The sequence below is a fragment of the Podarcis filfolensis genome, assembly GCF_964270895.1.
Source record: "Podarcis filfolensis genome assembly, chromosome: 1".
NCBI classification, from domain to species: Eukaryota; Metazoa; Chordata; class Lepidosauria; order Squamata; family Lacertidae; genus Podarcis; species Podarcis filfolensis.
The window spans coordinates 132,972,605-132,997,622 of NC_139604.1; the positions used below are offsets into that span (position 1 = coordinate 132,972,605).

General features: G+C 48.2%; 1 protein-coding gene across 3 annotated transcripts in view; it reads left to right on the plus strand.

Annotated features, from left to right (window-relative positions):
• Positions 1-24,615, plus strand: part of MAP4K5 (mitogen-activated protein kinase kinase kinase kinase 5) — an 89,101-nt gene extending 64,486 nt beyond the window's left edge. The window contains exons 17-34 of one of the 3 annotated variants that reach the window (XR_014547765.1): positions 3,339-3,383; positions 5,313-5,355; positions 6,055-6,265; positions 8,415-8,512; positions 8,958-8,999; positions 10,516-10,600; positions 10,702-10,781; positions 12,085-12,145; positions 12,458-12,572; positions 13,897-13,955; positions 15,373-15,476; positions 16,790-16,967; positions 17,245-17,313; positions 18,286-18,378; positions 20,168-20,238; positions 22,125-22,180; positions 22,831-23,367; positions 23,462-24,615. Coding sequence is in view for 2 of the 3 variants with exons in the window: in XM_083612288.1 (XP_083468414.1) it covers positions 3,339-3,383; positions 5,313-5,355; positions 6,055-6,265; positions 8,415-8,512; positions 8,958-8,999; positions 10,516-10,600; positions 10,702-10,781; positions 12,085-12,145; positions 12,458-12,572; positions 13,897-13,955; positions 15,373-15,476; positions 16,790-16,967; positions 17,245-17,313; positions 18,286-18,378; positions 20,168-20,238; positions 22,125-22,180; positions 22,831-22,918 (1,498 nt within the window). In the remaining variant the exon portion in view is untranslated. Of the gene's footprint in view, positions 1-3,338; positions 3,384-5,312; positions 5,356-6,054; positions 6,266-8,414; positions 8,513-8,957; positions 9,000-10,515; positions 10,601-10,701; positions 10,782-12,084; positions 12,146-12,457; positions 12,573-13,896; positions 13,956-15,372; positions 15,477-16,789; positions 16,968-17,244; positions 17,314-18,285; positions 18,379-20,167; positions 20,239-22,124; positions 22,181-22,830 lie in introns of all 3 variants that reach the window. The other 2 variants (XM_083612288.1, XM_083612289.1) reach the window with 2 other exon arrangements.
• Positions 24,616-25,018: the final 403 nt, after the last annotated feature.

Sequence of the window (25,018 nt, forward strand, 5' to 3'; positions counted from 1 at the left end):
CTGAGTGCAGAAAGTGCTTTGCACTTGAGTAGTTTCTCTTCCCATCTCTTGAGCCCTGGGGAAGCCATTGTGTGAGGTGTGTCCTCAACTACTAAATAATAATAATAATAATAATAATAATAATAATAATAATAATAATAATAATTTATTATTTATACCCCGCCCATCTGGCTGAGTTTCCCCAGCCACTCAGGGCGGCTCCCAATCAAGTGTTAAAAACAGTACAGTGTTAAATATTAAAAACTTCCCTGAACAGGGCTGCCTTCAGATGTCTTTTAAAGATAGGATAGCTGCTTATTTCCTTCACATCTGAAGGGAGGGTGTTCCACAGGGTGGGCGCCACTACCGAGAAGGTCCTCTGCCTGGTTCCCTGTAGCCTCACTTCTCACAATGAGGGAACCGCCAGAAGGCCCTCAGCGCTGGGTCTCAGTGTCCGGGCAGAACGATGGGGGTGGAGACGCTACTTCAGGTATACTGGACCGAGGTCGTTTTGGGCTTTAAAGGTCAGCACCAACACTTTGAATTGTGCTCGGAAACGTACTGGGAGCCAATGAAAATCTTTCAGGACCGGTGTTATGTGGTCCCGGCGGCCACTCCCAGTCACCAGTCTAGCTGCCGCATTCTGGATTAGTTGTAGTTTCCAGGTAACCTTCAAAGGTAGCTCCACGTAGAGCACATTGCAGTAGTCCAAGTGGGAGATAACTAGAGCATGCACCACTCTGGCGAGACAGTCTGCGGGCAGGTAGGGTCTCAGCCTGTGTACCAGTTGGAGCTGGTAAACAGCTGCCCTGGACACAGAGTTGACCTGTGCCTCCATGGACAGCTGTGAGTCCAAAATGACTCCCAGGCTGCGCACCTGGTCCTTCAGGGGCACAATTACCCCATTCAGGGCCAGGGAATCCCCCACACCCGTCCGCCCCCTGTCCCCCAAAAACAGTACTTCTGTCTTGTCAGGATTCAACCTCAATCCATTAGCCGCCATCCATCTTCCAACTGCCTCCAGGCTCTCACACAGGACCTTCACCGCCTTCACTGGTTCTGATTTAAAGGAGAGGTAGAGCTGGGTGTCATCTGCATACTTCCGCTTGGGAGGCCAATGGGCAGGGTTGCTTCAGAAGGAGGCGATGTCAGCCCTTCCCTCTGTGGCTCAGTGGCAGAGCATTGGATCCGCTTGCAGGAAGCCCTGGGTTCCGCCTATGGCAGCATCTCCAGGCCGGCCTGGGATTGTCCGCTGCCTGAAGCCCTGGAGAGGCGCTGCCAGCCAGTGTAGACCCTGCTGGGGTAGACGGACCAAAGGTCTGACTCAGGGTAAAGCAGCTTCCGGTGTTTCTCTCCTCCCTGCAGTGGGGACCTAGTACCATGTAATAATAATAATAATATGGTAAAGGACCCATAACCATTAGGTCCAGTCGTGGCCGACTCTGGGGTTGTGGCGCTCATCTCGCTTTACTGGCTGGTCATGTGGCCAGCAGGACTAAGCCACTTCTGGCGAACCAGAGCAGCACACGGAAACGCCATTTACCTTCATGCTGGAGCGGTACCTATTTATCTACTTGCACTTTCTGCTTTCGAACTGCTAGGTTGGCAGGAGCAGGGACCGAGCAACGGGAGCTCACTCCGTCGCGGGGATTTGAACCGCCGACCTTCTGATCGGCAAGTCCTAGGCTCTGTGGTTTAACCCACAGCACCACCCGCATCCCCTCAATAATAATAAACATTTTATTTATACCCCTCCCTCCCCAGCCAGAGCCTGGTTCAGGGTGGCTAACACCAGTAAAATTACAATAAAAACATAACAGGGGAAAGAAGAAGAAAAAACCAATTAAAATACAGGTTAAAATGCAATTTAAAATGCAGCCTCGTTTTAAAAGTAGCCCATGGATCAAAACCGTAAGGGGAGGGAAAACATAAGGGTCAGATTACCTATTGCATTATTGCTGTTCTTCGTAGAGTTGGAAGGGATCCGGAGGATCATCTAGTCCAACCCCCTGCAATGCAAGAATATGCAGCTGTCGCATACGGGGATCGAACCTGCAACCTTGGCATTATCAGCCCCATGCTGAGCTATCCAGACTGCCTCTGTTGCTATTATTAAATTTATAGCTCACCTTTCCTCCAAGGGAGCCTAAGTTGACAAACATGGTTCTCTAGCTCCCCCTTTTATTTATTTATTTTACGGTCCAGTATATCTGAAGGAGCATCTCCACCCCCATCATTCTGCCCGGACACTGAGGTCCAGCGCCGAGGGCCTTCTGGCGGTTCCCTCACTGCGAGAAGCCAAGTTACAGGGAAGCAGGCATAGGGCCTTCTCGGTGGTGGCGCCCGCCCTGTAGAACGCCCTCCCACCAGATGTCAAAGAGAACAACAACTACCAGACTTTTAGAAGACATCTGAAGGCAGCGCTGTTCAGGGAAGCTTTTAATGTTTGATGTATTACAGTATTTTAATATTTCTTGGAAACCGCCCAGAGTGGCTGGGGAAACCCAGCCACTTGGGTGGGGTATAAATAAATTATTATTATTATTATTATTATTATTACCCTCACCACCGACCCCATGAGGTAGACTCAGCTGAGAGACAGCAACTGGGCCAAGCCCACACCCAGTGAGCTTCATTGCTGAGCGGAGATTCGAACCCTGGACTCTCTGCTCCCAGCCTGGCACTCTAATTTTCCTAGTGGCAGTTGCAGAGAGTGCTACACGCCAGGTCACATACTTATCTATGTCTGCGAGGATATATAAAATCATGTCAGAGGGGTTCTGGCTGGGGGACCTTGTCGTTATAGGTGCTAAAAATCGTTCTCTTGCTTCATTATATAAGGGGCAGCACAGGATATAATGCATAAGGTCCTCTACCTCAGGACATCCAGCCTTGACAGATGCAGCTATGGATTACAGTAGCATTTTTATTCTTTAAATTCGTGTTTCTCAAACCTGGGTTCCCAGCTGCCGCTGGACTACAACTCCCATCATCCCTAGCTAGCAGGGCGCAGTGGTCAGGGATGATAGGACAGGGACCCAAGTTTGCGAAACAACGGCTCAGTCAGGCTAAAGAAAGTCAGGCGGGATTAGAGAGCGGTTGTCACACGGTCTTAAGCCAGCAAAGTGCCACCCAGGACTTCAGGTATGTGAAGAAGCCCTTTGTCATCAGTGCTGATGGTTTTGTACAGAATTTCAGAAGCTTCTGGGGTCTCCTCCTGAGATTGATTTTCCCCACGTAGCTGTTCTACAGATCACATTCCTGGAGTCTAAGCCACAGGTGCTCTTCAGCCCTACTACCCCAGTCTAAATTTTATTTTTAAAACAAAAATAAAATAATTTTATCAACGTTTTATCTAGGGGGCTTCTTACCAAATTTGGCGACGGCCACGAAGATGCTGAGGAGTGAGTGATTTCTTTCTTGACGTTTGACTTTCCTCTCTCTCTTTCTCTCTCCTTTGCTACCTAACAGAGTTGGCTTTCTTTAACGATGTCTCGGTGACCCTTGGAGACCCTAAAGGGGCTGGGGCTTTCCTGAGTGGGCTGGGAAACCCTGTCTTCCGTTTCAGCCCAGCCTTTCTAAACTGTTCTTCATTCAGAGAGTACCTGAGATGTTTAAAGCACTTAGAATCATTGAATTGTAGAGTTGGAAGGGACCCCAAGAGCAATTAAACACAGTGTAGAGCAATAAAACACAGTGCAGATCATAAAACAACATAAAAACCAAACACCATTTTAAAAAAAATCCGTAGAAGTAAAATGTAGTGATTTGGGAAGGCTTAGGGAGAAAAGGACGCGGGTGGCGCTGTGGGTAAAACCTCAGCGCCTAGGACTTGTCGATCGTCAGGTCGGCGGTTCGAATCCCCGCGGCGGGGTGCGCTCCCGTCGTTTGGTCCCAGCGCCTGCCAACCTAGCAGTTCGAAAGCACCCCCGGGTGCAAGTAGATAAATAGGGACCGCTTACCAGCGGGAAGGTAAACGGCGTTCCGTGTGCTGTGCTGGCTCGCCAGATGCAGCTTGTCACGCTGGCCACGTGACCCGGAAGTGTCTGCGGACAGCGCTGGCTCCCGGCCTATAGAGTGAGATGAGCGCACAACCCTAGAGTCTGGCAAGACTGGCCCGAACGGGCAGGGGTACCTTTACCTTTTACCTTTAGGGAGAAAAGGAGAGCTTTAAGTAAACATCGAAAATATAACAACGTTTGGACTTGCTTCACTTCTGAGGGAAGAGGGTTCCGGAGAACGTGATGCCTTTTCTGCCTCCACGCACAAAATTTTGGCTCTTGGCAGGAAGATTCTCAAGGCTTCTCTCGCTTCCCACCTGTATTGCGATGCCGTGTTCATTCAGTTTCCATGTGCAATCCTTTCAAAAAGTGTAGCTCGCTTTGCAAAATTCCATGACGCCATCTGCAAAGCTATTAACACATTGTCCCACCAAAAATATGTTCTCCTTCCGATGGCTTTTATTTTTAATTGCCATCTGGCAGAATAATTCTGAAAAATCGAAGAATGGCAAGGCTGGAGTAATTAGAGGATGTGCTTTCTCTGTGCTTAAAAAACAGCAACGCCCCAAAACTTTGCATTATGCTAACTGCAGTTCAGTCCTGTGCAGAGTTTTCAAACCACGCGTGGTGAAGAGAGCAGAATTGTGCGAGTTTACAGATCGTAGGGTTTGTGGGGGTGGCCATATTCAGATCTGGCAGGGGGAAAGGGAAGAGGGGTGGGACAGACAGTCACAGTCCTGATCTCGTCACCGTACCTTAGTCCCAGGTGTCTGTAGGGCTTCCTGTGCCAAAGAACAGCTAAGATCATGCAGCCCGTATAAGTCAAGCACATCTTCCCCATTGAAGCTGGATTTTGGAAGTTTCAGGGCAGACAAAAACAGAAAAATCCTTCACTCTGCACATAGTTAAACTCTGCAGTTCGCTCCCAGAAAATGTAGGGATAGCTACCAACTCACAGAGAGAGCCTTGTTTGGGTAGTCAAGGTGTTCATCTGAGAAACCCCAGAGGGATTTGAGAGGCTGCTCACATTTTCAGGGCCCTGCAAAAGTGAAGCATTTTCTGGTATGTGACAGATGCTGACGGGAGGAGAGGGAAAACCCCACCGAGAAGGGTTGTCTTCCACCGTGTGTTTTATCCTGCTGGTTTTCCACTGTCCTCACTAACACCCCTCCTTTTAAAAGTGACTTTCTGCAACCAGAGGCTTTGGTTTTGGAAAAATGAAACGATAGCCTTGTCAGCCAGCTAACCTTCCTTTTGAAAGCCTGCGTGCACATCAAAGCCGGGTGGGAAGGAATACCATTTCTGTTGGCTTTTCTTCTTGTTTCTTTTTAGATCAACGCTGAAAAGGGGAGGACCCCCTCCGCTACCTCCAAAGGTAAGCGAACGCCGCAGCCATATGATGTGTTCCTCTGGGCTGGAATGCCGAAAGTGTGTTCGTGGATTGTACTGAATTGGTTAGCAAAGAGAGGGAGCAGAACATGGGGCAAAAGAGGGCAGCAGCAGGGGGCAGGAGGAGAGGCCGAGGTTTGCTAAATGTGGCATTTCCTCCAGGCCAGCTATTGAGGAAGGGGAGTGCTAGTACATCAGATTGCAAAGCAGCTGCCATCGCCATACTCAACAGCAGACTCCATTGGCAGAACCGGTGCTGTTAACGTAACACACATTCTGCATTGCTAAGAACTCGATCTTTTTGTGTGGTGGCACCTGCACTGCGGAACTCCCTGCCTCTTGATACCGTACCCTGCTCAACACCTGCTGAAAACATTCATGTGCAGAGAAGCCTATCTTGGTGTTTAGAAAGCTGGTGGCAAGCTTAAATCTGTTTTGGGTCTATTGTCGTTTTAAATTTTTTCCTTTGGTGCACATTTTTATTCTTATTTATGATTTAAAATGTAAATCAAGGTTTAAAATATGAATGAAAGAAAAAGAAAATATATATTACTTTTAATTTGTCTTACTGATGTATTTTTGTGCTTTATCTTTTTTGGAAATCACTTTGGTTGGTTGGTTGATTTAACAATCAATGTTCTGAAATCAATCAGTCTGTTTCACTCTCTGTGTCTTCTCGCTCTAGCCCAGGCTCAGTATCTACCAAGAGGAAGGCCTCGTCGATGATGAGAAGTCCCAGACGATCAAGTATTGCCCCGACTCTCACGGCCAAGCGCCACCGTCTCACCGGAGACAGAGCATCCCGGTGTGCGGGCCTCAGACAGAACCCTCCCCAATTGGGATGACCAGCAGCGTCAGCAGTCCTGGTTTGCTCACCAGCAGGTACAGCGACTTGGGTGAGTACCTTCATCCTGGGAGGGCCACCTGCCCTGCCGCTTTGGGCTGTGTGCAGAATGCACTAAGCACCTGAGCACCCCAGTCCTCCCAGCCGCACCACGAGATACCTGGGACTGCAAGGGGAAAGGTTAGAGGCGACCTCCACTGGCAGTTTCCGAAGGTGAAGGTGCCAAATTTAGACTTGGCTCCTTGGTGCTCCCATGCAGCTGTAGTGAGAACAGTCTGGGGGAGATGAAGTTTTTTTTTCCCCTGTGGGGGGACCAATGCTTGGTGCTCCATGCCACTGACCTGCAAAAGTCCCATTTCCCTTCAGTCGACCGTGGTTCATTCTTTTGGCTGGGGATGCACAGTACAGCTGCACCAGAGTGTAGAAGGAGCTGGCGTTTTCGTTTCTGCTTTTAAAGCAGAAGTTTTCTAAGCAGGCTTCTTAAATCATCTGAATCATCTGAAGGGTGCCAACTTGGTGAAGTGTGCTGTAATTTAAAAAATACGGTCCGCAGTCGAAACAGACCGGAATGTCAACATGTAGCATAGCTTGACATCTTGAGGCCCTGGACAATAGCAAGGTGCCCCAGGCCAGAAGCTGGATTTTGCACCTTTGCCTCCCCAATCTACATTCTACACTCTCCCCACCATTCCATCCTGCCCCAGTTTTTTAAAAGCCCATGGACTGACCTTTAAAGCCCTAAACGGCCTCGGTCCTGTATACCTGAAGGAGCGTCTCCACCCCCATCGTTCACTGAGATCCAGCGCCGAGGGCCTTCTGGTGGTTCCCTCATTGCGAGAAGTGAGGTTACAGGGAACCAGGCAGAGGGCCTTCTCGGTGGTGGCACCTGCCCTGTGGAACGCTCTCCCACCAGATGTCAAGGCAACTATTTTACTTTTAAAAGACAACTGAAGGTGGCCCTGTTTAGGGAAGTTTTTAATGTTTGATGCTGTATTGTGTTTTTGATATTCGGTTGGAGGCTGCCCAGAGTGGTTGGGGAAGCCCAGGCAGATGTGCAGGGTATAAATAATATATTATTATTATTATTATTATTATTATTATTATTATTAATTATCTGGCTGCAAATTAACGATGAGCTGATTACTGTATCGTATTTTTCAATGTATTTATTAGTTTTTACACATTTTAGGCAATGCATGTACCGTATTTACTCAAGTCTAATGCGTCATCAGACCTAATACTCACCTCAATTATCAGAACCTTGAAACCCAAAAAAGGATTTGCCAGTGAATGTAGATGTGCCATCGAATCTAATGCGCACCTTGATTTTTGCATCATAATTTGTCCCAAAAAGGTGAATTTGGGTAAATACGGTATGTGTGTAACAATAAAACAACAATAGCAGAATAAATCACGTAGACATTTTGATAAGAAAAGCAAGTGAGAAGATACAAAAGGAGATCATACCGCATCGTCACATACGTTAAAGACTAGATTTGATTTACTTGCTGGCTTGTAATTGTTTTACTGGTAATTTGTTAAGCTGCTTACGAACAATAAATAACAGTAATGTAATGGAACATCACATCTACAGCGTAAAGAATATAATGTTATTAACAAATTACCAGTAAAACAATTACTATAATTACTATAAAATAATAATAAAACAATTACTATATAATAATAATAATAATAATAATAATAATAATAATAATAATAATATAATAATTTATTATTTATACCCCGCCCATCTGGCTCGGTTTCCCCAGCCACTCTGGGTGGTTCCCAATCGAGCGTTAAAAACAATACAGCATTCAATAGTAAAAACTTCCCTAAACAGGGCTGCCTTCAGATGTCTTCTAAACATCTTGTTGTTTATTTCTTTGACATTTGACGGGAGGGTGCTCCAGCCCTCTGCCTGGTTCCCTGTAACCTCACTTCTCACAATGAGGGAACTGCCAGAAGGCCCTCGGAGCTGGACCTCAGTGTCCGGGCAGAACAATGGGGGTGGAGACGCTCCTTCAGGTATACTGGACCGAGGCCGTTTAGGGCTTTAAAGCTGCTAACAAGCCAGCAAGTAAAAAATAGACTAAGCATCACCAGTGTAGCATGTCATATTATACCATTAGCAAATATATAAAGGCATCTGTATTCTAAAAACAATATGAGCGAAGGAGCAACTTAATTTTTTGCTTCTTTAGGCAACGGGGACACTGTGCCAAAGCCTGCGGAGGAGAACGCTGACGGCTTGGGCTACGTGCCACAGCTGCCACGGAAGAAGGACAAGCGGGAATATCTGGTGGGTGGTTTTGCACTCGGCTCCCTTGCGTGGCCTCCTTGTGGCTGCTCGTTATTGCCTGGCTCCATCAATCTGTACCCAAGAACTGCTCTTATTCGGGGCTTTGGGGATTTAATTAATAGTAGTAATGTTGATGGTGATCCTGTACCAGGAGTGGTCATGTGTACCAGAATGTATTATTATTTTAGTATTATTAGTATTAAAATTTGAATACTGCCCTGTACCTGCAGGTCTCAGGGTGGTTAATGTACAGGTAACAAGGACAAGGTAGCCTGATCCAGGCTTGACAACAGAAAGTTGCACACCCCTTTTGCGAAGCAACCGCATAATATGTCAGCTTGGATTTCAATTTTACCCCCACCCTTTTAAGGTGTTGCTCCCAAGGAGCAGTGTTTGTCTTCCAAAGGTGGTTTGTGATACTCTTTTTTTTCTTCCCTAACCACAGAAGCCAGCAATCAATGGCCTCCCACCGACTCCCAAGGTGCTGGTAAGAAAGCTTTTTGATCATGTACGAGGAGCTGAAACGGCACGTCTTGAAACTGCTCTGCATGTTGTGCCGTTTCTAGCTTTGCTTAGCCCTGAGAGGAAGGGCCCGGACAGAGACGGATTCTCACTCCGCAGCTCCTGAACGTTAGCCTCCTGCCTTTGAGCCAGGCTCCCATCTCTGTTTCTTCTAACGGAGATCAGGGTTTGCAAAAGCATCTGTGCCCGGGGTCATCATCAGCCCCTGGCATACTGGGACATATACTGGGGTCTCCGCAGCACTGCAGGGGCGCCCCCTTGCCTGCGCCCTCCTGTTTCAGCCCTCTGGGGCTTCATTGCTTCCTGTTCCTGGCTTTCCAGAGGTGGGGTGTGCATGCTGTCACGGGCCAAGAGCTGTCATGTTACAGTGGTGTTGATGTAGGGCAGCCCCCTTTCCCCCATCTTGAACAGGAGAGGGGTGCTGGGTGGGCTCCCCAGGGTTTTACGGTGCTGTTGCCTCCACTTAATAATCCAATTTGCTGGAGGAAAAGATCAAAAGCAAAGATCCTTGTGGGAGCCTGGCTCAAAGGCAGGGGGCTAACAGATTGAGGTTAAATCCTGACAAGACAGAAGTACTGTTTTGGGGGGACAGGAGGCGGGCAGGTGTGGAGGACTCCCTGGTCCTGAATGGGGTCACTGTGCCCCTGAAGGACCAGGTGTGCAGCCTGGGAGTCATTTTGCAGGATGAGACCCTCCCTGCCCGTAGACTGTCTCGCCAGAGTGGTGCATGCTCTAGTTATCTCCCGCTTGGACTACTGCAATGCGCTCTGCGTGGGGCTACCTTTGAAGGTGACTCGGGAACTACAACTAATCCAGAATGTGGCAGCTAGACTGGTGACTGGGAGCGGCCGCCGAGACCATATAACACCAGTCTTGAAAGATCTACACTGGCTCCCAGTACGTTTCTGAGCACAATTCAAAGTGTTGGTGCTGACCTAGAAAGCCCTAAACGGCCTCGGTCCAGTATACCTGAAGAAGCGTCGCCACCCCCATCGTTCTGCCAGGACACTGAGGTCCAGCTCCGAGGGCCTTCTGGCGGTTCCCTCGCTGTGAGAAGCCAAGTTACAGGGAACCAGGCAGAGGGCCTTTTCGGTAGTGGCACCCGCCCTGTGGAACACCCTCCCACCAGATGTCAAAGAGAACAACAACTACCAGACATCTGAAGGCAGCCCTGTTTAGGGAAGCTTTTAATGTTTAATAGATTATTGTATTTTAATCTTTTGTTGAAAGTCGCCCAGAGTGGCTGAGCAAACCCAGCCAGATGGGAGGGGTATGAATAAATTATTATTATTATTATCATTGAAAGTCCCATCCTGGCACAACCTGTCATTTCTCGGGCCTCTGAGACATGCATTGGACGTTGCTCCCTCATCTGCTTTGTTTCTTTGTGTTTTCTAATGGTCAGAGGAACTAGAAACTTGAGTGTTGCATTTACACCAGTGAAGACACCCCGGGGGTTTTTTCCCTTTTTGCTGTTCCAGATGGGAGCCTGCTTCTCCAAAGTGTTTGACGGCTGCCCTTTGAAAATTAACTGCGCCACATCGTGGATACACCCGGACACGAAAGGTGAGGGTGACTTTCCGTTTTTGAGCCGGGGAGGAATTCACACCCCACCCCACTTGCGTTTCCGAAGAGGCTAAGCCAGTTTCCCCTCCGCCATGTTCTAGATCAGTATATCATCTTTGGCACGGAAGAAGGCATCTACACTCTGAACCTCAACGAGCTCCACGAAGCCACCATGGAACAGGTAGGGGAGAACTGCTCAGGGCCATCAGGATCCTTCTGGGAGGCCGAGGCCAGGGAGATGGGCAAAGCCCCCTTTCAGGGTGGGGGACTAGGTGCGCCTCCTCCAGGGCAGGAGGGCTGGGTGGCCATTGTGGGTGGAGCAAAGGGCTCGCTAATCTTCCCTGCTCTGAGTTCCATCATCTTAAGACAGCAGTGGAAAACCTGTGGCCTCCATGCGCTCCTGGACTCCAACTCCCATCACCCCAGGGTATTGGCCACACCGCTTGGGGCAGATGGGAGTTGGAGTTGAAGCATCCTGGTCTTCCATAACACCTCAGCAGTGCCACAGGCTGATAGCATCCATGCCATGCCGCATTGAGGCAGTAATTGATGCAAAAGGGGCCAAACCAAGTACTGAGTACATATGCATGCTTCTACTTCTCAGAGGTCCAGTATTGCTCTATTTGCAATCCTTGTTTTGCTGGTTTCATTTAATAGTCTAATTTTCTGAGATTGTTAATTTGGGGTTTTCATCAGCTATACGCCATAATCATCACAATTATAACAAATAAAGGCTTGACATATCTCACTTTGCACGTCATGAGTCTATCTCATATATTAGTTTTACCTTTTAAGTTGAATTACTGAAATAAATGAACTTTTCCATGATATTCTAATTTTTCGAGTTTCACCTGTACTCATTTAATTTCCCCAGGCCATCCTTTTAAGATAGTGCCTGAAAGAGTTTTTATTCTGTGCTGCTGCCCTGCTTTTATTGTTTCTGCTGTTTTTCAATATATTTGCTTCCGATGTGTTGGTTCTCTTTGTCTTTAGTTTTTCAATATCATCTTGGGAGGCGAAAAGCTCCCCCCATACTGGAGGCATTTAAAGAGAGATCAGGCAGTCCTCTGCAAGGGAGGCTGAGGTTGCATCCTGCACTAGGGGGCCTGCTCTGAGGTGGACTCTGTGGCCTCCAGGTGTCTCCTTCCGACTGTAAATTTCTGTGGCCTGTGAGTCAGCCTGGAAGTGTGAGGGATAGAGAGAGGTTATATAAGCTATGTATATATGAAAATAAAACAGATTAAAACTGAGTGTAACTCTCGAAAGCTTAATAGTAACCTCATGACCCAATGCATACTTATCTGGGTATATACCCCATTCATCACAGCAGGACCTAACTTCTGAGTTAACACAGAATCATAGAGTTGGAAAGGACCAGAAAAATTTAACCTGGGAACCTGAGTTACCAGAAACTGCCTTCCATGCTTCCTTTAACGCTTCCCCAGTTTTTCATCCATGGGAATCTCTTCTGCTCCTTTTTCTAGCTGTTTCCGCGGAGATGCACCTGGCTCTACGTGATCAACAATACCTTAATGTCGCTCTCAGGTATGTCAGTTGCTAAAGAGATGCACCGCAAAGCTTAAATGGGGGGTTGCAGGGGAACAGGATATTCTCTTAGGAAATCTTCCCTTTGGTGTGCTGAATTTAGCTTGGCTTACGGTAATGCCACGGAAGTCATTTTTAATTTGTTTCTTTCTCTTTTGCTCTCTGCAATTTGCTTGGACCTCTCTGGATATTTCGGGGCTGTCCTTTTTAGAAGGTAACCTTTTTCCACTCTGTATTCTTTGTTTTTATTCAGTATTTGCATTATTGTTATAACATGCCAGAGTTTTGAGACAGGCCATGTTTCTGTTACAGGGAGAACATTCCAGCTCTACTCTCATAACCTAATAGCTTTGTTTGAACAAGCCAAAAAAACAGGCCTTGCTGCTCATATTCAGACCCATCGGTTCCCCGACAGAATATTGCCCAGGTAAGCTAGCGCTCTCTTACCTCTTGAACCCAGTTTCAGGGCTAGCCGACATAATGCCTTCTAGAAGCTGTAGGGACTACACCTCCCATCAGTCCCAGCCGGTCAAGGGTGATGGGAGCTGTAGTGCATCAGTGCCTGGAGAGCACCACATTCACTTTCCTGGCAGTAAGGGCGCCTTCCCTTGTTTTTTTATTTTATTTAGATAGCACAGATTGTAAGCTCTTGGAATGGTTAGGTATGTGCGTGTTTTCCACTATGAAGTAAATAATTTTTAAAAGTCAAGTAAAAGTACAGTTTCAAGAAACAGAAAAACATGGGGCAGAATTCAGTATTGCACTCTAAGAGCACAAGGGTTTCGGCTTCCCTGATGGAGTAGTCACCCCTTTCCTCCCCCTCTGTGCTGTCCTGGGCATTTTCTAGAAAACCACACGCACCCCAGGCAATTTTCAGCGATGTGGGTAAGCCCTGCTACACTAGCATGAGTTGTTGCACTGGCTCCCACTAGCGCAAGTATTCTGTTGAATCCGTCCCCAAGTGCCCAACATTGTGGTTTGGGCCTCTTCTTACCCCATGAGCCTGTCTGGACATGAAAAAATCTTCTTCCAACAACCTTCACTCACCTTCAGAGATAAGTGGCACCTTATCCAAAGAAACCTCATTTCTTAGAGGTTTTTAAGCAGAGGTTCGATGGCCACCAACTTTCAGGGATGCTGATACAAAATGCAAAATGCCTTGATAAAGAACAGGATATGAAATCTTGCATGGGGTGGAGAAAGTGAGAAGGGGATTAGACAGTAATGAGGGCTATCCCATGATAACTGTCTTTTACCTCCGCTGTCAAGAGGCAAGTATATTGCTAGACACCAGGTGCTGGGGAAGAACAGAGGAAGAATGCCATTGCGCTCATCTCCAGAGACTTCTGGTTGGCCACTCTGGGTAGCAGGAGACTGGACTCAATAGGCGTAAGGCCTGATCCTCGTAGATAAGAAGTCAGATAAAACATGGGAGGTCTGATTTGTAGGGGAAGGGGGGTTACATCAGGAGAGCCCTGCTGGCTCAGGGTCCATGCTTTGGGAAGATCCTCCAAGGGAACACAAGGACTACTCACTTCCCTCTTGTATGCTCCCCCGGCTGCTAGGCAGAGGTTGACTGCCTCTATCCACGGAGGGTCTATTTTGGGCCCATTTTCCAAGCTTGGGCAACAGTCACATTGGTTTTGCTCCATCTACGTTCCCGTTTATATTCAGTGGGCTGAAAACAAAAGTGACATAAGAGATAGTCCTAGTTAAACCAACAAACCATTAACACTTAACTCTCATTTCAGGAAATTTGCCTTAACGACAAAGATCCCGGATACAAAAGGGTGCCATAAATGCTGTATAGGTAAGTCTTCCGCTTGAGCTTCTGGAGACAATCTTCTCCCAGCTTTGTGGACCTGCTTGGACCTTCTCTGCCGGGGCATCTGCTGCTCCCTCCCTCCAAAGTTTGTTACCTGCTTATATCCCACCTTCCTTCCATCCCGGAACCCAAAGCAACATATATGTGTTTTGATATATGTTCAGACCCCTGGGCTCTCACTTGTGGGGTGCCTCAGGGTTCCGTCCTCTCCCCTATGCTTTTTAACACCTACATGCAGCCACTGGGAGAGATCATCAGGGGGTTTGGGCTGGGTGTTCATCAATGTGTGGATGATACCCAGCTCTACCTCTATTTTAAATCACAACCAGTGAAGGCAGTGAAGGTCCTGTGTGAGTGTCTGGAGGCAGTTGGATGGATGGCAGCTAATGGATTGAGGTTGAATCCTGACAAGACAGAAGTGCTGTTCTTGGGGGACAGGGGGCAGGCTGGTGTGGAGGACTCCCTGGTCCTGAATGGGGTAACCGTGCCCCTGAAGGACCAGGTGCGCAGCCTAGGAGTCATTTTGGGCTTGCAGCTGTCCATGGAGGCGCAGGTCAATTCTGTGTCCAGGGCAGCTGTTTACCAGCTTCATCTGGTACGCGGGCTGAGACCCTCCCTGCCCGCAGACTGTCTTGCCAGAGTGGTGCATGCTCTAGTTATCTCCCGCTTGAACTACTGCCATGCGCTCTACATGGGGCTACCTTTGAAGGTGACTCGGAAACTGCAATTAATCTGGAATGCGGCGGCTAGACTGGTGACTGGGAGTGGCCGCCGAAACCATATAACACCAGTCCTGAAAGATCTTCATTGGCTCCCAGTAGTTTTCCGAGCACAATTCAAAGTGCTGGTGCTGACCTTTAAAGCCCTAAATGGCCTCGGTCCAGTATATCTGAAGGAGCGTCTCCACCCCCATCATTCAGCCCGGGCACTGAGGTTCAGTGCTGAGGGCCTTCTGGCAGTTCCCTCACTGCGAGAAGCCAAGTTACAGGGAACCAGGCAGAAGGCCTTCTCGGTGGTGGCACCCGCCCTGTGGAACGCCCTCCCACCAGATGTCAAGGCAATAAACAACGGTTTTACTTTTAAAAGACAACTGAAGGCGGTCCTGTTTAGGGAAGTTTTTAATGTCTGATGCTGTATTGTTTTTAATATTCGGTTGGGAACCTCCCAGAGTGGCTGGGGAAACCCTGCCAGATGGGCGGGGTATAAATAATAAATTATTATTATTATTATTATTGATACCAAGTAGCATGCAGAAGATTGGGGTGGGGGTCAGTGTGATGGAGCTGGCCTGTCAAAGCAGAGCCAGCCAAGTGAGTTCTGCTGCCAGCTCTCCCTCTCCTGGAACTGACTCAGTCCTAACCCTTTGGGGTTGTTGCTCTGCTTTTGTGTTCTTCCTCTGCAGTGAGAAATCCCTATACAGGCCACAAATACCTCTGTGGAGCGTTGCAGCTGGGGATCGTTTTGCTTCAGTGGTATGAGCCAATGCAGAAGTTCATGTTAATAAAGGTGCGTGAGGCCGTTTTTGCGCGACTTCGTGGTGGTGTTTCATGGGAATGTGTCCGCTGAGGGTAGAACTTAAAGGTTTCCGTGCAAGACGTTAAGCCGTTTCAGATCTGGAGTGGGAGTCACATCTGCCGTCAGTTAACTTCTGTGCTTGATTCAGGGTGCTGATGCTTCTCATCAGAGCCCTAATAGACCGCTTTGAAGGGGCAGCCAAGACTTGACCCCTGTGCTGTGGGATACCAAGGCCCTCCCTGCAGCTCAGCATCACACTGTCTCCAACTCCATTTAGAGTAGCAGATGAAGGGCTGCCTTTTCAGGAGAACCTTTTGAAAGTGATCCTGAGTCTTATATACCTGTATATTTTTATTTTGATGTTGCTTTTGTTCATTTGCATTGTAAGGGGGGTTTTGTTAGATCAGGGTTTCCCAAACTTGGGTCTCCAGCAGTTTTGGGACGACAACTCCCATCATCCCTAGCTAGCAGGACCAGTGGTCAGGGATGATGGGAATTGTAGTCTGGAGACCCAAGTTTAGGAAACTCTGGACCCTTTGGCTTCCTCCCAACTCTGCAATTCTGACTCTATAGTGATCTTAATTTACCATATTTATCTGTGTATAACATGCCCCCAATGTATAAGATGACCCCTATTTTTTTTAACCCAAAATTAAGAAATTAAGTAGTTTAGCTTTTTTTGGAGGGTGGAGGAGGTCACTTCTGCCAATCGCTCACCCGCCTGCCCGCTACTGCCGATCGCACACCTTGCTGCAGCCGCCAATTGTCTGCCCGCTCGCTGCCACCAACTGACCAGCCGCCCACTTGCCGCAGTCACCAATCGCCTGCCCAATTACCACAACCACAGCCAATCACCAGCAGGCCTTGCCACAGCCAGCAATCACCCTCCCATTCACTCCTGCCAATCTCCTTCTTGCTGCCGCCATTAAGCACACCTTCCCCCTCTGCATTCATCATCATCATCATCATCATCATCATCATCATCATCATCATCATAATTTATTTATACCCTGCCCATCTGGCTGAGTTTCCCCAGCCACTCTGGGCAGCCACTATCCATGTATAAGACGACACCCAAATTTTTTTTAGCAAAAAGCATCGTCTTATACACAGAAAAATACGGTACTTAAAAAAAAATGCTGTTGAGGCTTGTCATTGTTTACAGGATGAGATCTAAATGTTGAAAATAATTTAGATGTCCACTCCGTAAGAAGCCAGATCTCAGAACAGACCGGTTGTTGTTCAGTCTCATCTTTACTTTCCCTTTGGTGGCCTTGTTGTTTCTTTCCCCCTGCCCCTTCCAGCACTTTGATTTCCCGCTGCCGACCCCCCTGAACGTCTTTGAAATGCTGGTGATCCCAGAGCAGGAGTACCCCATGGTGTGCGTGGCGATCAGCAAGGGAGTCGAACCAAACCAGGTCGTCCAGTTTGAGACAATTAACCTGAACTCTGCTTCTTCGTGGTTTACAGAAACTGGTGCAGGTGAGGCTCCGGCAGACCGGAGTTCAGTTTACTATAAGAGACAATATGAGTTACTCACAGCAAAAGTGGGGAAGTGCCAGAGGTTGGAGGGGCCAAGTTCTTCTCAGAGGAGGGTTCTGTCACTTGGCAGGCTCTTTTGTGGGGAAGGGCAGCAGAAGAGGTGGCCTTATAGCGTGGATGGCGAGAGCGGAGAGAGAAGATTCATGGGTTTGAGGAAGAGTTGCATCAGTGGCCTGGATGCAAATGGTTTCTCTCTCTTCTTCTCCCCTCCATCAAGGTTGCCAACAGCTCGATGCCATCCACGTCACCCAGCTGGAGAGGGACACAGTTCTTGTCTGCTTGGACAGTAAGTAGCAGGAGCTAGAGCTTGCTTGCTTTTTTTCTTTTCTTCTTTGAGCTCCGAGGCAGAAAGCAATAGAAAAAGAGGAGGGGACAAAAACAGAATAAACACAGTAAAACATAATAATAAGCTAGCTAGGGGTGATGGGAGTTGTAGTTTAACAACATCTGGGGACCCACAGGTTGAGAAAGGCTGTTTTATGGCAGATGAAGATTATGGATTTTTCGGAGCTGGCCGACCTGACTGGAAGAGTCCGCGACCAGAAGGAGGAGGAGTACCAGGAAGAATGGATGGAATTTAAAGACTATTTAGCTAAATATGTTAAGATAACTTAATTGGAAAAGCTTGCAAGTATTAGATAGGCTTAGGATTTAAATATGTAAGGAGAGGATTTAAGATGTTTAAAGCTAATTGAGAAAGAATGAAAGATGTTAAGTGATCAAGTTAATTTTTTGAGAAATTTGATTTCGGAATACTGTTAAAATGATATATAATGAAATTCAACCAAGGGGATTTGAGGAAGTCACTTAATAATGTTACAAAGATTGGTTTAATTACAAATAGGATATATGTGTGTTTGTTTGTTTGTTTTAAATTTTTGGAAAATCAATAAAATCTTTGAAAGAAAAAGAAAGAGAAAGGCTGTTTTAGAACAAGGCAGCCTGAAAGCAGCATTTAAGCTAAAAATCAGTTTAAAGCGTCAGTAATTACACAGTAATTACACATTAATTACACATTAAAACCCTACATAGATCAGTTCCTCAAAACACATAGTTTATTAACATTCCTGTGTTATTATGATGGTGGTGGTGATTTTGCATTCTGTCGGTGTGGTTCTCCCGCAGCAGCCGTTGCATGTATTGTGGGCTGAGTGGCTGCTGCCGTGGGCCCTGGCTCTTTCCGCTTCCATATATTTGTTGGGGCAGCCTCTGAGCTGACCCAGCAACCCCAGTTTGGCTCTCGTTTCTCCCTTTTAAGGATTTGTGAAAATTGTGAATCTGCATGGGAAACTGAAGTCGAGCAAGAAGCTGGCCTCCGAACTAAGCTTTGATTTCTGCATTGAATCTGTAGGTGAGCAGAGACCGTCTTCGCCATCGTTTCTTGTCTCCAAAGTGCATGCTGTATGTTAACTCGGAGGTGGGGGTCCCTTTTCAACCCGGGGGCCACATTCCCTTCTGCGCAACCTTCCAGGGGCCAAATGCCACAGTGGGTGGGGCCAGGTACCAAAGCAGGCGGGGAAACACGTGTGAATTCCCTCTTTGTCCTCCACCAGAAGTTTTGTCAGAGTTCAAGGATGCATTCTAGCCAGGCAAAAATCCTCAAGGAGGGGGCCAAGCTGTGGCCGGTGAGAATGTGTAGCCTGGAGAGAGTCTTGGGGGCCAGGTAAAGAAGCCTGGAGGTCCCAAATCCCTGCGGTAGATTGCATGCAACCCCACAGGCTCAGAGTCTGCAAGATACAAGACAGGAAGATGTTGGAAGTGACATTCCTCAAATGCCTGAGAGTCTTTCCTTGCTGAGAACCAGCCATTGTTATGGCGGGAATGTTCTTCCTGGCGGCATGTTTGGGCCTTCTGTGCGTCTCCTGAGCACTCAGAGTGTGTAATCAGTGTCCCTCATTGGCTGGAGGCTGGTGGGAGTTGAGGGGGCAGCCCGTCTGTTGCCATGACCCACTGACCTTGGAGGCTTGTGGTGGAGGCTGCAGACAGAGTTCTCTAGCCAGTGTTACAGCTGCAACCCAGAAGCCAAGGCTCTGTGCTGGCATTGAAAAATCAAGAGGCGACAATTGGGCAGTGCCTTGGCAGACACTTCCTGGCATTGCCAAAGACCAGCTGTCTCCAAGACATGTCTCTGGACTCTTTCCCACCATTAATGGACTTCTCACTCAGCATGTGGGAAGAGCAAGTAGGTCTCCCCTAGAATCCCCTCCCCGTGCTCAGCAAGACCACCCCGTAAAACAGCCCCGATTGGCCTTGCCTTTTGTCTTGTGGCAGCGATGGCCACCAGCCTGGATGGCTTTCAGAGGATTGGACACATTCAGGTTGGAGAAGACCATGCATGGCTTTTAGCCACGGTGGCTGTGCTCTGCATGCAGACTTGGAGGCAGCAATGCTTGTGAATACCAGTTGCAGGAGGTGTTCAGGACAGGAGAACAGGACAGTGTTGCTTTTTCTGCTCAGGTCCTGCTTGCCGGTTTCCCATTGAGACATCTGGCCAGCCACTCTGAGAACAGGATGCTGGACTAGATAGTCCAGGGGCCTGATCCAGGAGGGCTACTCTTCTTCTTCTTCTTCTTCTTCTTCTTCTTCTTCTTCTTCTTCTTCTTCTTCTTCTTCTTCTTCAGTCTTGTCCGACTCTTCGTGACCCCCTGGACCAGAGCACGCCAGGCACTCCTGTCTTCCACTGCCTCCCACAGTTTGATCAAACTCATGTTCGTAGCTTCGAGAACACTGTCCCGCCATCTCGTCCTCTGCCGTCCCCTTCTCCTTGTGCCCTCCATCTTTCCTAACATTAGGGTCTTTTCCAGGGAGTCTTCTCTTCTCATGAGGTGGCCAAAGTCTTGGAGCCTCAGCTTCAGGATCTGTTCTTCCCGTGAGCACTCGGGCCTGATTTCCTTCAGAATGGATCGGTTGGATCTTCTTGCAGTCCATGGGACTCTCAAGAGTCTCCTGCAGCACCAGAATTCAAAAGCATCCATTCTTTGGCGATCAGCCTTCTTGATGGTCCAGCTCTCACTTCCATACATCACTACTGGGAAAACCATAGCTTGAACTATATGGACCTTTGTCGGCAAGGTGATGTCTCTGCTTTTTAAGATGCTGTCTAGGTTTGTCATTCTTACCTTGTTGCATCTCTCCTGCAGTGTGCCTTCAAGACAGCGTTCTGGCCTTCTGGAAGCACGGGATGCAAGGGAAAAGCTTTAAGTCTGACGAAGTAAGTCTTGGGTTTGGGGGGGCCCTTGTTTTCCCAGTCTTGTTGCCCTCCGTGGAAGGAACGTGGTTGCTCTGCTGAGAGAGGAACGCCCCTTCTCAGGGAAAGCCAGAGAGGGGAGGGGAGCCCCTGCTGCTCTGGCCTAGTGAAGGATCATAGTTGGCCCATGTTCGGTTAGAAGAATGTTGGGTGCCAGGTGAGGGGAAAGAGCCTTCTCTGGCCAAGATCCTGCAGAGCAACGGACAGTCAGAGTAGAAGGGCAATTGGCCTGACCTGGTGTGAGATGGCTTCTTGTGCGGATGCCTGATTATCATCTTCCAGAGCAACTACTCTATTCCGAACTTAAAAATGGAAAGCATCATGCTGGTGGTCAACAAAAGGTTTATGGACTGTCTCAAGGCAAATCTAAAAAATGTAGTATAAACACTAACAGTTGGGAAACACTGGCCTGCGAGCGCTCCAGTTGGAGAACAGCCTTAACCAAAGGTGTCATGGGCTTTCAAGACGCTCGGACTCAGGACGCAAGGGAGAAACGTGCTAAGAGGAAGGCACGCTTGGCAAACCCTCACCGTGATCAACTCCTGCCCGGAAACCAATGTCCCCACTGTGGAAGGATGTGGGGATCCAGAATTGGCCTCCACAGTCACTTACGGACTCACTGTTAAGACCGTGTTTATGGAAAACAATCTTACTTGGCTATGAGGGATCGCCAGAGAAGAAGACATTCTCAAGTATAGCGACTTAAGGGTGGAGGGGCATCGGCAGTCAGGTTTGTAGCCCCCAGATCACATCACAGCTATGAAGTCACTAACAAGCCTTGGTCATTCCCACCACCATGGAGATAATAACAGAATCAGGGAATTGTAGAGTTGCAAGGGACTCCCAAGGGTCATCTAGTTGAACCCCAAATAAAAGCGTTCGAAGTTGCACAAACGCACTATACAAAGTTGTTGTGAAATTTATCACGATGATGTAAAGTGCTATTTTTTATTATTATTATTACTCACAGTTGGTTTATATTGTTTTACCAGTACCACTGCCCGCTAACTCTCGTGTAAGGCTTGCCATAATGGCGCAAACAACGTGCTCATGGTTCTCACTTCATTATGGGAGGTACCATTGCCCAGTGGCGTAACACCTTCCTAGGGGCATTGTTTGCTGTCTTTGTTCTGAGTCAGGCCATTGGTCCGTCTAGCTCAATATTGTCGACACTGGCTGGCAGCGGTCTTCCTGGCTTTTAGGCAGGGGTCATCCCCAGCCTCCCCCCAGGATAGCAGCACATAAGCATTCCTATCGAGCACATTTGGAGAGTGGGAAGCATGATGTGCACACATTAACTCAGTGATAAACCTAACAATAACCCTGTAAGACAGGCCAGGATAATAACAGCTTGCCTAAGGCCACAATGAGTCTGTGGTTGAAGTGAGATTTGAATTTGGGCTTCCCAGCTCCACGAGAATCCTGCCCTTGGGCCACTGCACTGTCGTACAAATTAAATGTAAGATACAACAAATAGCAATGCAACAATAATGTATATGGATAGATTTCTGTTTTGGCCTTTAGTACTGAGTGCTGCTGCACTCTGTTCCAGCGCAGAGGCAAGGAAAGAGTGCCTGGGCCTGACACCCATTCCCAGGTGGCTTAAACCAGAGGTGCAGAACCTGGATGGTGTCAGACTCCAGCTCCCTTGACCCCACCCAGCGTGGCCCAGAAGTCAGGAATGGTGGGAGCTGGAGCCCAGCAGCATTGAACCATGGTTCAGTAAGCTGCGAAGGTTGCTTCTGAACTAACTTGCTGTGCATTTTGTCAACAGCGACCGGACTATTTGACTCAACCCTCCTCCGCAGTCTTAGCTGGCTCAAGTGTCCCTTTCTCTGCCCCTTTTGCAGGTAACCCAGGAGATCTCAGACGAAACTCGGGTGTTCCGCTTGTTGGGCTCCGACAGGTGAGCTGAGAAGATTTTGACACACTGCACAGTACAAATCTTCTATTTAGATTTCCAGTCTTTCTGCATTAGAAAACTTCACGGCCACGTTCTTAAAAGAGATGCCTTTTCCCATGTCATGGGATGCATCCAGCAATACGCCCCCTTGTAGCATGTTTAATAATAATAATAATTATTATTATTATTATTACAATGGTACCTCCAGTTGCGAACAGCATCCGTTCTGGAGGTCCGGCTGCATCCCAAGGTATTCGCAACCAGTGGGTGGCTTTTACGCATGTGCATGGTGCGGTTTAGCGCTTCTGCTCATGCGCATGGTGCATAGAGCGCTTCTGCGCGTGTGCGTGCAGCAAAAGCCAGAAAAATACTTCCAGGTTTGCCGCGTTCGCATCCCGAAGTTTATGTAACAGAGGGATACATAAGCGGAGGGACGACTGTATTATTATTATTATTATTATTATTATTATTATTATTATTAAGTCCGATGTTAGCGCCCACGGTGGCGCCCACGGTGGCTGGTGGCTGTGGGAGTTGTCGCCCCAACATCTGCAGGGTACCAGGCTGGGGGAGGCGATGGTGCCAGGGAACACGGCCCCCGGGTGCCCACTTGCAGGGAGGGCTAACTTGCTTGTTCCTCCTTCCCCTCACAGGGTGGTGGTGCTGGAGAGCAGGCCGACCGACAACCCAACGGCCCACAGCAATCTCTACATTTTGGCCGGCCACGAAAACAGTTACTAGGCAACTGAAACCCGACTCGGAACCGCCAGCCAAGGAATACGTCACATAAGGAAGCAGCCCTCAAGGAAATGCTATCCAAGCCGGACTCTCCCTCTCGCTCTCTCTCTCTCTCTCTGTTTTCTCCCTCCCTCTCCCTTTGCTCTACTGTGTCAATATCCAAACGGACCCATTTTTTTAGGAACGAGAGCCAAACGTCGCCTGGGCGTCTTGCAGCTGGGAAGCAGCTGATCTGTCACTCGCCACTGTGTGGTTGGTTATGTTGAGTTTGCTTAATAAAAGCTACGAGGTTAATAAGCCGCTCTGGTTCGTTAGGCCCGGGCGGGGGGGAGATCCCAAATGCGTTCACGGTGCCATGCGGTTCTCGACGCAGACTTCTTTTGTCTTCTGGTTAAAATACCAAGGCTGCCGCTGCCTTCCTATCTTGTGGCAATGCCAACTGTTGAATGCTGGTGGCCGAGATCTAAATCAGGAACATTGAGGCTGGCAGGGAAGGCGGGTGCACTTTTGGGACCCCCCCCCATGGGGAAGACTTCCTATGCAAAGCCCCTCTGGATCTTGTCCAAATGATCCACTTTCAAGAGGTCATCAGCATTCCTGAGATATAGTGGGTTTTCTGTTTTTTAACGCAACTGTTCTCTGTGGGTTTGTAAAATAGACTATTTAATCCTTATTTATTAATCTGCTGCTAGGGTCGTGTGATGTATCCTAACTTCTAGCACATGAAGGTTGCAGAGCAGCTTTTGGGGGGGTTGAGGGAGGGGGGCTCCTTCCCCCCCTTCTTTATACAATTGTACAAAGAACCTGGTATTCATTTCACCCTTTTTGCCTCTTAGATGAAGCCCGTCGTCTGAGGGAGGTGTTTATATATAGATAAATATATATATAGGGGGACGTAGGGTGGGAGGAAAGACCTTTTGGCTATTCTTGCAGAAATGCTGTTTTGTACAAGAGTCTTTTGTAGGGGTTTTTGCTCGTGGGATTTGTCCCCAGAGGGAGCGTGTGGCAGAAATGCAAAGCCGTATCTCCATGAGGAATCAAGGATCCCTAGATTGGCTGGAAAGATATATTGTGTGTGAGAGAGAGTGTGTGTGAGGGGAGCGCACAGGTGTGTCATCATCAGGAGCTCCTGAGAATGTACGGAGAAAAAGAGATGAAAGGAAAGCTCATCCGGGTCTTGTGGATCCCTGGATCCCCACCCAATGCAGTCCAGGCATGGTGGAGGTCTTGGTTCAGGCTGGGTGAGATAGAGGTGATAAGGCCGATTCCAGAGGCTCCCCGGTCCTTGCAGCTGGGTCCCTGGTGCGAATCATCCCTTTCCCTGGAAACATCCCCCTTTCTGTCACGACAGATGCCAAACTGGGAGCGCAGGAAGCTGGATGAGCCTTTCTAAAACTGCTTTCAGGGAAGAGCTTTTTTTAATGCTTCACGGACACGTATTTTATTTATACCGTGCCAGAGGAGAAAATGCCGTGCCTGGAAGAAAGGAACTAGATTTCCCCCAAACTGGGCGAGTTTCGAAAGGGTCTGTTTTTTAAAAATTTTCCCGGTGGTATAGTATAAATATATATATAAGACGCAGTATTGTCTAATAAACCTTGGGGAATATCCTTTGTTCCATTATCCCTTTCTCGAGGCTCTCATCCATGTTTCTCCTCCCCGTCCCCTTTCATCCATTAAAGTATCCTTTTTGCTCCTGATTTTTGTCTGCTTTCATTCATTACGCTTTAGTGGTTCTGCAGAGGAACACTGTGAGGGGGGGGCATGGCTCTCTCAGCAGAGAAACTGCCTTGCATGCAGGAGGGCCCAGGTGGGGGTCTCTGGCATCTCCAGGTGGGGCTGGGGGTGTCGTCTGAAATCCTGGAGAGCCACTGCCAGTCTGTGTAGGTAATATTGAGTTAGGCGGACGAGTGGCTTGGCTTGCTACAAGGCAGCTATGTTTACAAGGTAACCATTCTGCACTTCCTGCTAATTTGGTAACGATTTGGATCCACCCCCATAAGGAAAAGCTACCACTTCAGGGATATTGCATCATTCCAGGGCTTCGTAGAACTGTAAATTTGGAAAGGGACCCTGAGGGACATCTAGTCCATCCCTCCCGCA